Consider the following 14,420-nt stretch of genomic DNA (forward strand, 5'->3'; position numbering starts at 1 on the left):
ATGTGACATTAGTGACGTTTGTACTAACTTGGTTTTAAAGCCTTTACTTTAAAATATACGCCGTTCAATAGCTGAGCTTAATCAGAGAGATCAAAGCTCATGTAGAAACAAACAAACAAATGAACAAAAGATTTTCTCCTTCATTTCTGTCAAACAAAGCTGTATGAAACGTTTCCAGCTGTTAGTATCATGGTTGCTAGGCAACCTGGGCAGCGCGACGGAGGCTAGACCGTCCCATTTCACAAGCCTCGCACTTCCGGCCTTAGCGGTCTTTGAGTACGCGGCCCTTGAGGACCGTTAAGGCTGCAGAACCTGAATTGGGATACAGCCTATGTTAGCTGACACCTTAGCTGAAACCCATTAGCCTGACTAAAGCTGCCTCTGCAAGACACTTTGCAACCCACCATCCAAACCACTTTCATATTTGTCACTGATGCCTGTGGAGGTCTTGCTGGTGCTGTAACTACTGTATACTTTCCACGTATAAGCGGAGATCCTTTTTGACTAATGTGGGGCCTAACTAAAATACACTAAACTAAATGTGGCTGAAGTCAGTGTTAATTATAGAAAGGGAACCTTCACATTTTACTAGAGTGAAAAGAATCTGGGAATTACTTTTCCTGGATGTCTGCAAGAAATTTGCTCCGAACAGGAGTCTGAAAATGTTGGGGAGAGTTTGTGCAAATGTGTTTTTATCTTTCAATAACTGAAAGTGAGACAAAAGCAGAGGCAGATTAAAGATGCCTTGTAGTGAAATGTGGCATTTGGACTCCAGTTTAAAACTACCTTAAACATTTCAATGGTCTCTGTAGAGAAAATAGGCAACTGTTTATGTTTTTAACTTTAAGTAAGAAGTAACAAGTAAATACCATTGATGGTGATCTTGGCTGACCACTTGGATGTGCCATCTAGCACACTCTGCTTAATGTTCTTCATGTTCTGCGTGTGGACCATCTTGGAGACGTTGAACACTTTACGGATCTCCTCAAAGATCTCTGGCTTGTTCCTCTCGCGGATTTTCATCCGGTCTTTCATGGCCATGATGATGTGCTGCGTCCGGTCCTCCGCCCCGGTCTTGGAGCTCTTCTCGGCCGCTCCTGAAGGCGATGCAGCGAGTTCACAGGAAGCAATAATAAATATGACAATTCAGCTGTCAGGTAGTTTAATAACTTTACTTACTTTGCAGGCAGTCGGCGTTTAGCAGCTCTTGGCATTTCTCATGCACTTTGACCCCGCACTCTGCACAGCGCATTCCCTGCCGGGCGATGCCCCACAGCAGACCCTCGCACTCGTAGCAGTAAGTGGGTGTGGTGGCGGTCCACACTTCAAAATTGTGCGGCGTGGTGCAGGAGATGGGGTAGATGAGAGCCTGCAGGGTCTTCTTGTATACGTGGTTTTTCTGTTGGAGGAAAAAAGAGAGAGAGGAAGCGATAAAGAGAACGTGCGTCTGAAAGAAGCATAAAAGCGAGGAGTAGGACTGGTTTTTAAAACATTTTCCAAAGAAAGTAAACGGAGGGAGCAGACAACAGCTTAGAGGCGGAGCAAAAAGGCGAGGATGCATAACAAGGCAAGACAGAGGACGATGAGGTCAGTGACAGAAATGCACAAAAGACTATTTGCACTTAGTAATACATAATTATATAAAAGTATATATTAGCTAGTTGTGTTCACTGTACTCTGATTTAAGTAAGGTCTGCAGAAGTAATTCAGGAAAGCTGTCAAAGCGTAATTTTAAGGAAGTATCATTTAAAATGACAGCGAGCTTTGATTATGCACAGCAGTTAATTTGATTGAAATTCTACGACTTTTCTCTGACGAACTCAATTCTGATGTTGTGGGAGGAGCGTGGGAGGAGGTGAACAATCTACACAAGACCAGAGGACACTTTGACAAGAAGCCCAGTTTGATTTGGTGAATTTTGTATAGAGGGCAAGTGAGTCATTATTATTATTGTTAATGCTCTCTTTATTCTTTTCTTTATAATTATCATGGTAGAGATGCTGGTGTGGTGGAGTTACTAATAGAAATGACTGTTTTGTATCAATAATTTCACTTTTATTGACTCGACCTTCTGATTTCACTTCTTTTCTGTGATTTTATCACCTTTGATTTCCATTTGTCGGCGACTGTTTTTGGTACTTTTTGGCTGTTGATGACCAAAAAGGACGAACCTTTAGCAGCACATTTTTAAAGTTTCTTTTCACACTGTCCGACTGAAATAACAGAACCGTTAGCATTGTACACGTTGTTTATCTCAGTGTTTTTCTTTTCTTTTCTATGAACCCCCTTACACCATGCACACCCACACGAACATGTGCAGAGTACTCTTCTATAAATGTTTATGTAGGTCTGTATTTTCAAGTAATAATTAAATGCATGCTCTAAATGACCAGCTCACTTTTAAAGCCTGCACATCATTGGGCTCCAGGCTTCCTGTCTGAATTGATGAGAAACATAAACTTGGAATCGGAATCCAACAAAATAAAAAGAGTTCGCAACACAAGTCATGAAGGTTCATATATTGTAGGAAAAAAGGTGAGAGACCATCAATACGGTTCAGTCCACCAACACAACCTATGGCCTTAAAACTAAAGTCACTCAGTTATAAGGTGAGCCGGTATTTATTGCATGGTCTATTTTTAGCATTGCACTTGAGCTGCACATGCTTGTGCACAAGTCTTCTACACTGTAGGACTCTAGTAAATGGTGTTTCATCCAAACTCTTAATTTTTCATGTGTAATTATACTCTGAAAAGAAAATCCCAACCTTTGAATCTCCTCCTGTCCTCTGCTGTATCGTTTTTTGCCAAATCCAGTGACCTACTTTATGCACTTTAATTATTAATGCTTCTTCTGATATATAATGTAATCACCATCATGACTTGGCACAGCGAGGCATGGAAAAGAATTGCAAAATGAACTATAATAAACAAACATGAAGTCTGCCCCTGCCTCCATTAAAACATGAAGCTGTCTGAAGTTGACTCAGCAAAATCCAGAGCCTACAGTATATTGGATCACCAACAAACAGATCAACAATATGGCTGCAGGATAATGACAGCAGGAAAACAGTTGGAGGGGAAAAAAGTGTGAAAAAGTGTGTGTGACTGTTTGTAAAAATAAGTTGAGCTTAGCTGGCATCGAGGTAACTCACACCTTTATTGTTTGTGTGTGTGTGTGTGTGTTTATCTGTATGGCATATGCACTTGGCCACTCACAAGCTCTTCGTCTTTCAGGGAGGTCCGTGTGGCCAGTGTGTGGGCGAGTCCAGCTTTCCTGGACTGTAGCATAGACTAGAAATGAGAGAGAAAAGAGAGAAATCAGGAATTCACAGCCACGGAGAAACACGCAAACAAACACGTTTAAAAGAAAAGACAAAGAAAACTTTCCGCTTTAAAATTCAGGGAATCAATAGTTTGTGTGATGTTGGGCTTTTCTTTGAAAGCAGTGAAAGCTCAGCATCACAAGAACAACACACGCTTTTGTTCTCCTTTTGTCTTTGAGGCACACTTTCTGAAACACACTACTCTCGTGTATTGTCTCCTTGAGGACGAACCCTCACGCACGCTCGCGCTGCTACAGTTGTGAGGCTCTTTGTGATGTACAATTAGCAGGAATCTTTCAAATTTGCTCAGCAGGTTTGTCGAGGCTAAAGGCAGAGTTTTCAGTGGCACAAAGGTGGTTATGTTTTACCTTCTGAGATGAGCAGATGAGCTGATAATATTCACTACGAATGATATTTTTATATCACATGTGTCATATATGAGGCTGTTAAGTCATAGGTTAACCCTTTAACACCTACCATAGAACCAAGTCCGCCAGAGCTTATATTATATTTTTACATGCTGTGGAGCCATTTTTGGGAGCATTTCAAGTTGCTATACATCAATACAACCATTACAGCCTAAATTTTAATAATATGTCTGCATTAAGTGCATAGTAATTACATAAATTGCAAAAAAGTGCAATAAACTACAAAAAAATTGAAAATCGTTTTTGTTTTTTAACATATATTTCTAGTTAGAGAAATTTAAGAGGCTTATCCCTCAAAACTGTAAATACAAAAAAGTTGCACAAAATAGTTTCCCACCACAGGAAATTTATTTTGAGTGTCTTCATAGATTTATTTTTGAAATACACCAATTTTTATATACTGCAGGAAAAAGAAAAATTAATATTATAATGCAAATTTGCAAAAAAAAAAAAACAGCATATGCATCAAAATAAACTATTTCCAGCAGTGCAATATGAGTCCTAAGCATCCCAGAAACCACACAGAAAGTCAGAAAGTCAAAGATAACTTTTAAAAACGTGTTTCTGGAATATTATGTTTTTGTTGCTGCAAGCGCTTTTTATGCAGTTTTTGCAAAGCTATATGTGGAAGGAAACTGTGACCGAGGACAAGCTGATGGCATAAGATGTAAGTACAACTCCTCCCGTTTCATATGCAAAAAGAATTATTGCGCTAGCTCACGTGGTTGCAGAGCTACCGGGATTTAAAAATAGTTATGCAAAATGGAGCGTGCTGCTCTGACTGGTTTTAAAGGGTTAAGGCAATTCAGGGGGGCATGGATTAACTGCCCACAGATTTACATTTTATGATTAAGTGTTTATGGAGCTGCTGAAAACCATTAAGTGTACAAAAAAGATACAAAAATAACAAATGCAGATAGGATCATGTGAGCTGTTGCTCTGCCAGTATCATCAACACACAACTTCACAAAACAGCGAATCTGAAAAACATTGTTAGATAATTGTCAACACTGCAAGATCTTACTATGAACCCTGAAATGATACAACTATACGTATTTATTCACTGTATTTGTGGTCATTACTATTGGCTAACCCTGCTTTTTTACCCTTTTATAAATTTCTTGGTCACCACAAGTTGCTTATCTTCACTAACCTGACCTTTTGGTAAGTTTTGGTAAAAAAAACAAACACATAACAACAATAAGTTTTGCAGTTGGTCTTCAGGTTTTTGTTACACATCTGGAATTTCAGCAAATTGAGCAAAAATGTAAAAAAATAAGATCAAGTTTAAATTTTAGGCCTCTGTTGTGCAGCTGTAAGAAATAAAAATAAGCACTAAAGATGCTCTGAGAGAAACATCATATATTAACTTTTCTGTGGCACTTCTCTCGTGTCTCAGTTGGAAATGTTATCATTATCCTTCACATCTCTCCATGACCTGTTCCTGGCTGGAGTAGGCGGCAATCGATTATTTAAATCATGTGTCAAACGAGCACACGCAGAGCCTTAAGCTGAAAGCTTTGTGCAAGAAAACGAAGCTAATATCATTATTGGATTTTGATGAGTCTGCTAACACAAAGGAAGCCTGGTTATGTTGAGCTTGCTTTGTGCTCCGCCCCTCTCTGCATCATTTTCACTCTCAGCATTTCAACACTCCAGTTTACTAAAGTTGTTCCGCTTGCTTCCAGTCTTTGTGATGAGCTACGTTAATTTTCTGCTTCTTGTTGGTTTACATTTAATGTGAAACTATAAGAAAGTTATTGACCAAAAAGGAAGTAAATAAAGAGAACACAGGTAGAAACCACTAAAGCTGAAAAGTGTTTCCATTTCTCATTTATGTGACGCACCTGAGAATATTCTTCAAATACATGCACAGATTTCTTAATCCTACAGTGACGCCTCTCACGGCAGCTTGCTGTCAGTTATCATCATATTAAACTGATCAAAGTCATTTATTTGCAGAATGAGTCGTTACGAAACTCTTCACTTGAAGAAGCAGTGTTTTGATTGAGTGCAATGAAGAGTTTTCTGATTGTTAGTTGCCTGTATTTAGTTTAGCTTCCTTCATTGGAAATTAGTGAGAGGGAAATCAGATCACAGATACTGAGAGATACTTATTACTCTCTTTTTGTGACATCAAGGGCTAGAATTGATTAATTTACAATGTCAAAAATGGCCCATTATATGGAGCAAGGTTATTATCGTTAACGAAAACTAACGAAATAACTAGAAGTGAAAAAACATTTTCGTTAACGGAAATAAAAATAAAAACAAAAAAAGGAAAACTAACTAAAACTGTAATGAGTGTTCACAAAACTAACTAAAATTAACTGAATTTATAGCAAAAATGTGTTTAGTTTTCATTGATGTGTGCGTGTCATACAAGAGTCAAGGGTGAAAATGAAGTTTAGTTTCCAGATTTTTTCTTGCTGTGTCTCATTATGCCAGCAGGTGGCAGCACGTTAGTCGAGTCGTCTGTGTTGCTGCTCCGTCCACGCGCAGAATCATGTCAGGAAAAGTCGGAAGAAAGCGCCAGAGTCCAATTTGGGATTACTTTGAATATGACTGTGTTTTGGATAAAGCAAGTGTCTTGTAGTGGAAAGAGACAAATTATGAGGGACATTTCTAAAGGGAAAAAAATCCCACAAACCTTAAAGTGCACTTGAAAAGCTCACACAAGAAGGCTAACCTAGCTTAGCTTGAGAAGGTAAGGGAGCACACTCAACCCTCATCCCCAGAAAACAGAAGCTAACCCCAGGCAAGGCAGCGGGATGCATCCCGAGACAACAGGACGGGGATATCTACACAACTGTGTGAGTCAATTGCCTTCAAAAAGTTTATCAATTCACTTGAACCAAAATTACGAACACCCGGTGCTGCGAGAGTTAATAGTCTCATTGGGGCCAAGATATACATTTTATAGTTGCCTGGTATCAATGGTTGTTCATCTGCCTTTATTTATTTATTTAAAGAACCCATAGGTGGGAATGTGAGTTGTCTGTCTCTGCATGTTAGCCCTGCGACAGACAGGCGACCTGTCCAGGGTGCAGTATGGTAGCTGGAATAGCAACATACCCAAGGATGAAGAGAATGACTGATATGATGAAACTGGGATTTTGTTACACTTAATTATTGCAAACACAACTAAAACTATAACTGAAACTAATCAAAACTAAACTGAAACTAAGGATTTTTAAAAAAAATAAAAACTAAACTAAACTAGCAAACAATTGGTAAAAACTAATTAAAACTGATATAAAATTGAAAATCTGAAGTCAAAACTAAATAAAAATAAAAACTAATGAAAATTTGTTTTTATTTTACAAAACTATTAAAACCCTGATATGGAGTGAGGGTTTTGTGGAGTGTAGATTGTATATATACACATTCAAGGTCTTAAACATCTATATCAATAAACCAAACTTTCACTGGTTCTGTCTAACCTAACAAAGGTAATTACGTATCGTAGCTTTAATATTAGCCTGGCATTGGATCACACCGAGCCCTGAATTTGTGCTCATATGAGTGGAATGAGCTGTTTCACATACGTGTCACATTCACTGAAACCAGGAGAACCGTCAGTATGATCAGTTTATAATCATGCATGTGAGATAGATATAAGACCTTTTGCTTAGTCACGGTTTTTCTGATGATTAATCACATGCCAGTGCCACAACCTCCTGTTATTTTTAGCGCTGTCGATTCAACTAGTTTGTTGAGTTCGTGTGAACTTATCAGTGAAGTGAGGTTATTGAATTCTCTGAACAGTCATTGCGAGCCCTCTTGAAACACCCTCGTCTTTCCTGTTAGACCTAACTGTTCAATAATTTGCTGTAATGGTCAGTTCTCTGACATACGCCTCTCTGGCTGAAGTGCATCAGCCTGAAAGGTATTACCAAGCATGCTTAAAGAATTAAACCCTCTCCAGCTGTGACTCAATGGAAAATTTCTTTTTTCTTTCTGAATGCTCAGCTTCTCTTAATCCATTCTGACAGCTAAGCTCATAGAAGTGGATACGATACCACTGGACAGGTAGACAGCCCAAGGTGAAATATCTTTAAAGTGCCAAAAAGAGATCAGTCGATGCTGGAAAACATTAAAAACATGTCCGTGGCCCAGTAGCACAGACTGGAAGCTCCTGTCTGTGAGTAGGGAAGGTTAAAAGAGTATCTAGAATTTATATCTTCATATCTTTTGTAGAAGGATGTTGTAGCAACAGGATGCAACGCAATTATTTTATTCTACGCCAGGGGTGGGAACTCCAGGCCTCGAGGGCCGGTGTCCTGCAGGTTTTAAATATGTCCTTGATGCAGCACAGCTGATTTAAATGGCTAAATTACCTGATCAACATGTCCTGAAGTTCTCCAGAGGCTGGTAATGAACTATTCATTTGATTCAGGTGTGTTGACCCAGGGTGAGATCTAAAACCTGCAGGACACCGGCCCTCGAGGCCTGGAGTTGCCCACCCCTGTCCTAAGCAAACCTAACCCTAATCTAAATGGAAAGAGATCCATAACTTTAATTTCAATAACACCAGGGTATAAAAACAGGACTGGCCATCAAATGTTTTTTTAAAAAAAACACTTTAAAGGTTTTATGAATTTTCAAAGTTATATTTGTCATGGTGAGCGCTGTGTGGCAGGCAGGATGAAGGACCCAATTGCAGGACTCGGAAACAGAAAGTTAAACTTAGGGCGTAGCTAACGCTACATAAAAATGAACTTAACAAAAGCTAACTATAATGTCAAACACAAAAACTAGAAACTAAACTGTACACTGGAGACTAAACTGGGAAACACGAGCTAGGGAATTCTCGGAACACGAAGGGAGCAAACACAGCACGGAGGGAGTGTAGGTTAACAACGCCACAATGACCAGGAGAAGACTGAGGACTAAAACACACATCGGAGAACTCCGAGAACGGGAAACAGGAGGGAAACACAGCTGGAACTAAAACTAAACACACTAACAAAGCACACGGGACTATCAAAGTAAAACCGGAAATACGGCACGCTGCAGCTCAGTCCACATAACATCACAATCAGCCAGAACCAGAAGTCCACTACATCTAGTCAATATGTATCCCACTGTATCTATGTGTGCATGTTTCCTGGTTTGGCTGCATTACTCTTTGGTTGGACACCATGTTGCTCCTAAAAAGCTCTCTGCTGTAAGTGCGATTTGCATTGTAAAAATAGCAGCAATTTTGTAATTATCTTATTTCTATTTATCTGAAACTTTTACTCTTTACAGGTAACATCACAAACTACTGTCTGTTCGTATTTCCGAGTTTCTGCAGTTTTATCTTCAAACTACTTTAGTTCCATCTGAAAAGTTTCTTGTTCATCCGTGGACATCATCTCCTGTCTGGGTCACTTACTCTTTATGATTGATGAATTGACAAAGCTTGATGAAGTTAGATGAGCTTGTTCAAGAATCTTTAGATCCCTTCAAACCTGATCTGTCATATCAGCCATTGAAAGAGTGACCTTCACCCTGGAGCATCACTTTAAATCAAAGGAGACGAGTTTCTTTAATCAAACAAGTCTCAGGGACTGAATATTCACAGCTGCAGCCAACGGATCTATGTCTGAGCCTCTCCAAAGTACTCAGCTGAAGACTGAGGGGAGAAAGCCACTACTTACCTTAACATTTATTAGCGTTTTTGTAGAGTAGTGGATGTGTTATGTAAAAAAAAATGGAGCGGTTAACATCGTGTTTAATCGAAAACACAAATCTCCCTCAAAATAAGGGAAATCTGAAAATATTCACACAAAGTTTTGTCAGCTTATTTTGAAATAAACGGATTTATATTTGACTTGTATGTGCTGCATGTGTGTGCATGCTCACACTGAATGTATGAAAACCCACAAAAGAAAAACTCGCACTGAGCAGATCAAAATGCTTCGCTACAAAGCAGAGTTTGAAACAAAGCGCCTCAAACAAATAATAAAGTACAGCAGCTGAAATCTCTGGTCTTTTACTCACCATCGCCTGAGGGCGGACAAAGGCAGGGAGACATGTGCAAAGAAAGAAAACAAGAAGAAAGAAAAGGTTAGAGACAAAACAAACAGGTTCCCCTCTGAGAGGACCAGCAGCTTTTACCCTGAAACCAACAATTCACTGCTTGCAAACAAACTACTACCCAGCGATCGCTGCTGTACGAGTGCTGTTTAAATATCCTGCATCTAACCTGCAAATGATCAATCTTTAAGAATCAAATCAGGTGATTGTAGTATGTACAACTCTTGCATCGTTTTTTTTAATTGCCGCTTTAGAAACTGAAGGCCTTAAATCGATCATTACAGCTGAAATCCACAAGTAAAGTTATGGCAAAACATCTCGTGCACCACAGTTACAAACAGAAACAAAAACTATGCACTACACAAAACAGCAACATGGAAAATCCCCATAATACATATTTGTGCAATGGGTACATGAAAAAAACAAGCAAATGAGAGCTACGGTTGCTTTGGTGACCATCGCTAGGCCAACAGTGTGTACTCCACCAAAGCTCAGCAGTGAAGCTCATGAATCTGAAAGAGGGACTATTATGCTTTTATTTATTCTCTGACTTGTATGTATTGGTACTGTACAGGTTAGTAAACCCTGTGAACCAGAAGCTGAACCTTCAGACTTCTGTGAACAGATTCAGCTTTTTTTTACCTTGCACAATAACTTTGAGACGCACTTTTGGCTGTGAGCACAGAAGCCCCACCCTCCCTTTGCTGATCCTCTGTTGCTGAAACCTTTAGTTTATGGTAGCAGCCAATAAGAAGAAAGTTAGCTTAAAAGGGGAGGAGCTTAACCCTTGTATGGTGTTCGTATTTTTGTTACTCAGCCAGTGTTCATGGGTCTGGTGGAGTTTTGGCTTTCCAATTAACACTATCAAACAGTTTTATGTTAAATTACTCAACAGATGTTTACTTCATCCCAATTACGAGCCATGTGAACAGCAAACACGGTTACTTTTGTCCCTTTACCTTTGTTCGATCGCATTTATGAATTAATGTGCTTCTCGTTTTTTTCCAATAAAATGTTATAAAAACAAGAAAATCAGTTATAATCCAGTGTACATATCTTTATACCATATTTTGCAGGTTTTGATGGTATATACTGCCTAAAGGGGCCACAGCCTCTAAATGGCATGGGTCTCACAGACCCGAACACATTACAAGGGTTAAACAGGAAATGAACATACTAAGTCCCCTATGATCTATACTGCCTTGGCTTTATTTCGGATATTTATCAGCAGTTTCTTTAACCCAAACGTTTCAACTGAGTGATCAGGAATGGAAGCTGCAGATATTCATTTATTTCACACTGCTGTTTTGGTGCATACGGTAAAAATACTGTTAACTAACCAATAATAAAACCTCCCGTTCTTAATTCATAGACTTAATTGATATGTCGACCCACCTTTTGCTTCAACAGTTTCAACTCTCCTAGGAAGGATTAGGAGTGTTTATGGGAATTTCAGGCCAAACTTCCAGAAGCACATTTGAAAGGTCAGACACTGATGTTGGATTGGAAGGCCTGTCTTGCAGTCAAAGGTGTTCTACTGGGCTTAGGTCAGGACTTCATGCAGACCAGGCAAGTTCTTCCACACCACAATCTCTCATCCATGTCTTTATGGACCTTGCTTTGCACACTGGTGCACAGTCATGTTGGTCCATCCCCAAACCGTTCCCAATATGTCGAGAGCATGAAATTGTCCAAAATGAAAGAGTTCCTTTCACTGGAACTAAAGGGTGGAAAACAGCCCCACACCATAATCCCCTCTCCACCAAACTTTACACTCGGCACAATGAGTTGCTGTGATCCCAGTCACTTTCACTTTGTTATAATACCCCAAACAGTTGACTGTGGGATATTTAACAGATTGGAAATTTCACTACACTGCTGGAATTCCCTGAGCTCCTGGGAGCGACTCACTCTTGCATGTCCGGCTGCTTTATCTTATACACCTGTGGCCGTGAAAGTGATTGCATCACCTGATGATTTGGATGGGTCAGTGAAGACGTTTGAGAATATAGTTATATAGCTAGACCTTTATTTGTCAATAGTTAGAAATGCAAAATAATTTTAGATATAATCAAATATGAAATTCATGTTAGTTGGGAAAATTTAATTAAGCGAGTTGTTCATTATTCACAGCAGTGCCACATGACTCCATCATTGCAGTTAAATGATAAACCTGTTTTATTGCTCTCATGTGGGAGATTGTTTAGCTCGCTTTGTCACGATTGACTGACATTTTCAAACTGGTATATTCATCTGCATATTCAAATACAAGTCAGTATGAAAGGTGGCTGTCTTTATTTTCAATTAGCTGATCAAGTTTAGGGTCAGAAGGGGTCAAAATTAAAATGTCACAAGGAAAATGATGGAGTGTTTGCTTACCAGCTCACTAACGAGGGGAATGGGCCTTCTCTTGCGGAGATCTGGCATGCTGTCGATGCCAAACGGTGTGTTCCCCCTGTACACAACAATCGAATGTGGAAATGTATTGATCAGTTTTTAACCCTTTAAGACCTACCATAGAACCAAGTCCACCAGAGCTTATATTATATTTTTACATGCTGTGGAGCCATTTTTGGGAGCATTTCAAGTTGCTATACATCAATACAACCATTATAGCCTAAATTTTAATAATATGTCTGCATTAAGTACATAGTAATTACATAAATTGCAAAAAAGTGCAATAAACTAAATATAAATTAACATATATTTCTAGTTAGAGAAATTTAAGAGGCTTATCCCTCAAAACTGTAAATACAAAAAAGTTGCACAAAATAGTTTCCCACCACAGGAAATTTATTTTGAGTGTCTTCATAGTTTTACTTTTGAAATACACCAATTTTTATACACTGCAGGAAAAACAAAAATTAATATTATAATGCAAATTTGCAAAAAAGCAGCATATGCATCAAAATAAACTATTTCCAGCAGTGCAATATGAGTCCTAAGCATCCCAGAAACGACACAGAAAGTCATGAAGTCAAACATAACTTTCAAAAATACCAGTATAAGCTCATGAGGCCTTGATGGTAAAAAACTACATTTCCGCGAAAATGACGCCACTTCCGGTTTTGGGCAGGTCATGGTGGACATGCGATAGTTCGCGCTGATGGACGTAGGAAGTGTTATGAACAGCTGATCGGATCGGCAAAGCGTGTTTCTGGAATATTATGTTTTTGTTGCTGCAAGTGCTTTTTATGCAGTTTTTGCAAAGCTATATGTGGAAGGAAACTGTGACCGAGGACAAGCTGATGGCATAAGATGTAAGTACAACTCCTCCGGTTTCATATGCAAAAACAATTATTGCGCTAGCTCACGTGGTTGCAGAGCTACAGGGATTTAAAAATAGTTACACAAAACAGAGCGTGCCCACTCCGACCGGTTTTGAAGGGTTAAATAAGGAAAATCCAGAGTACAGCATACCTTGAGTTCACGGCCTTTTTTTTGCAGATTTTTCCTTAGAGCCTAACTACATTTCACAAAATTTCACCCACAAAAACCACAAATATCCTCTGCAATTTTTTGGGAGGAATTTGTAGCTTGTGATGGCGAAATACCCCTGTGCTGGGGGCGGAGATTTGTAAGTAGCCAATCTGAGAGCGTTCTATATCTCTGCTTATTTGCATCTCCAGCATTCTCGTGTCATAGCAGTCTTCTTAAAGCCCTAAGATGGCGCCCAAATTTAGGGTTTAAACCATAATACCAGGAATTTATATGCATTTTATGACCACACCCAAAATTCAGTTTTTCACTATTCACGGGTGCTCTAGGAACGTGACACCTGCAAATTTCTAGGGTCGACTGTATCACACTAACTCGCTTGAACGAACTAACACACACACATCAGAAGACCTTTACTGACCCTGGCTTGGCCCACGGGTGCTTGCTGAGGTCACCATCTTGATCTCGGCTCTGAGAAAGAAAGTCACAGGTCAGGCGTTCAGCTACTGGGTCTGCCTTTACTGGATTCATCACAGTGGTGCATGCACATGCACAAGCATGAGCAATAGAAGAAAGTGAAAAGGAAATAACAAGACAGAAGCACAGCGACTCAAATGTGTTGGTTGAGTTTCAGTACCGCATGCCAAACAGGACTCTGCGATCAGTTGGATTGTCGTCATGCATATATGAGCCTCATTAATGTGGTTTCCCCTTGTACAGTAAACACAAATAACATGTGCTCCCAGAAAACACAAACCAAATATTTACCATGTTTTTGTTTTTTCTTCTAACAGGTATTAAAGGAAATACCACAGTGACAAACACACGTCACCACTTTTATGTCCTAATCAGTGCGGGCATTATTGCATATACACAACTACATATAACTGAACATCTAAGTGATATAAATGCAAAAGGAAAATTAAATATAGACACAAGCATGATGGAAATGTATAAATACAACAGAAATAGAATTATAGAAAGAACAGTTTCTTTAAAAATACTGCGTTTGTCATTTTAATGGGGGAGAAACCACAAAACAAGTAACCTGATCTCCATCTTGACTTCCATCTGTAACACAGCACAGAAGAAAAAGGAAAAACAAATGGAAAACAGTCACAGACTAGTTTGTGAAATAACAAGCCGCATCCTGGATTATTCATTTTGTTGTTAATTCCTGAGTAATGCTAAAAGCAGCACAGTTG

The 14,420-nt window shown here is 39.2% G+C and overlaps 1 protein-coding gene across 8 annotated transcripts in view; it reads right to left on the reverse strand.

Annotated features, from left to right (window-relative positions):
- Positions 1 to 14,420, reverse strand: part of unc13ba (unc-13 homolog Ba (C. elegans)) — a 207,586-nt gene that overhangs the window by 66,814 nt on the left and 126,352 nt on the right. For all 8 annotated transcript variants that reach the window (XM_085179929.1, XM_085179932.1, XM_085179931.1 and 5 more), the window contains 6 exons: positions 13,637 to 13,686; positions 12,157 to 12,232; positions 9,742 to 9,747; positions 3,219 to 3,293; positions 1,180 to 1,399; positions 870 to 1,097 (listed from right to left, as the gene is read on the reverse strand). In XM_085179929.1, coding sequence (XP_085036055.1) covers positions 870 to 1,097; positions 1,180 to 1,399; positions 3,219 to 3,293; positions 9,742 to 9,747; positions 12,157 to 12,232; positions 13,637 to 13,686 — 655 coding nt within the window. The remainder of the gene's footprint in view (positions 1 to 869; positions 1,098 to 1,179; positions 1,400 to 3,218; positions 3,294 to 9,741; positions 9,748 to 12,156; positions 12,233 to 13,636; positions 13,687 to 14,420) is intronic.

This window comes from Neolamprologus multifasciatus, chromosome 12, assembly GCF_963576455.1.
Source record: "Neolamprologus multifasciatus chromosome 12, fNeoMul1.2, whole genome shotgun sequence".
NCBI lineage: Eukaryota > Metazoa > Chordata > Actinopteri > Cichliformes > Cichlidae > Neolamprologus > Neolamprologus multifasciatus.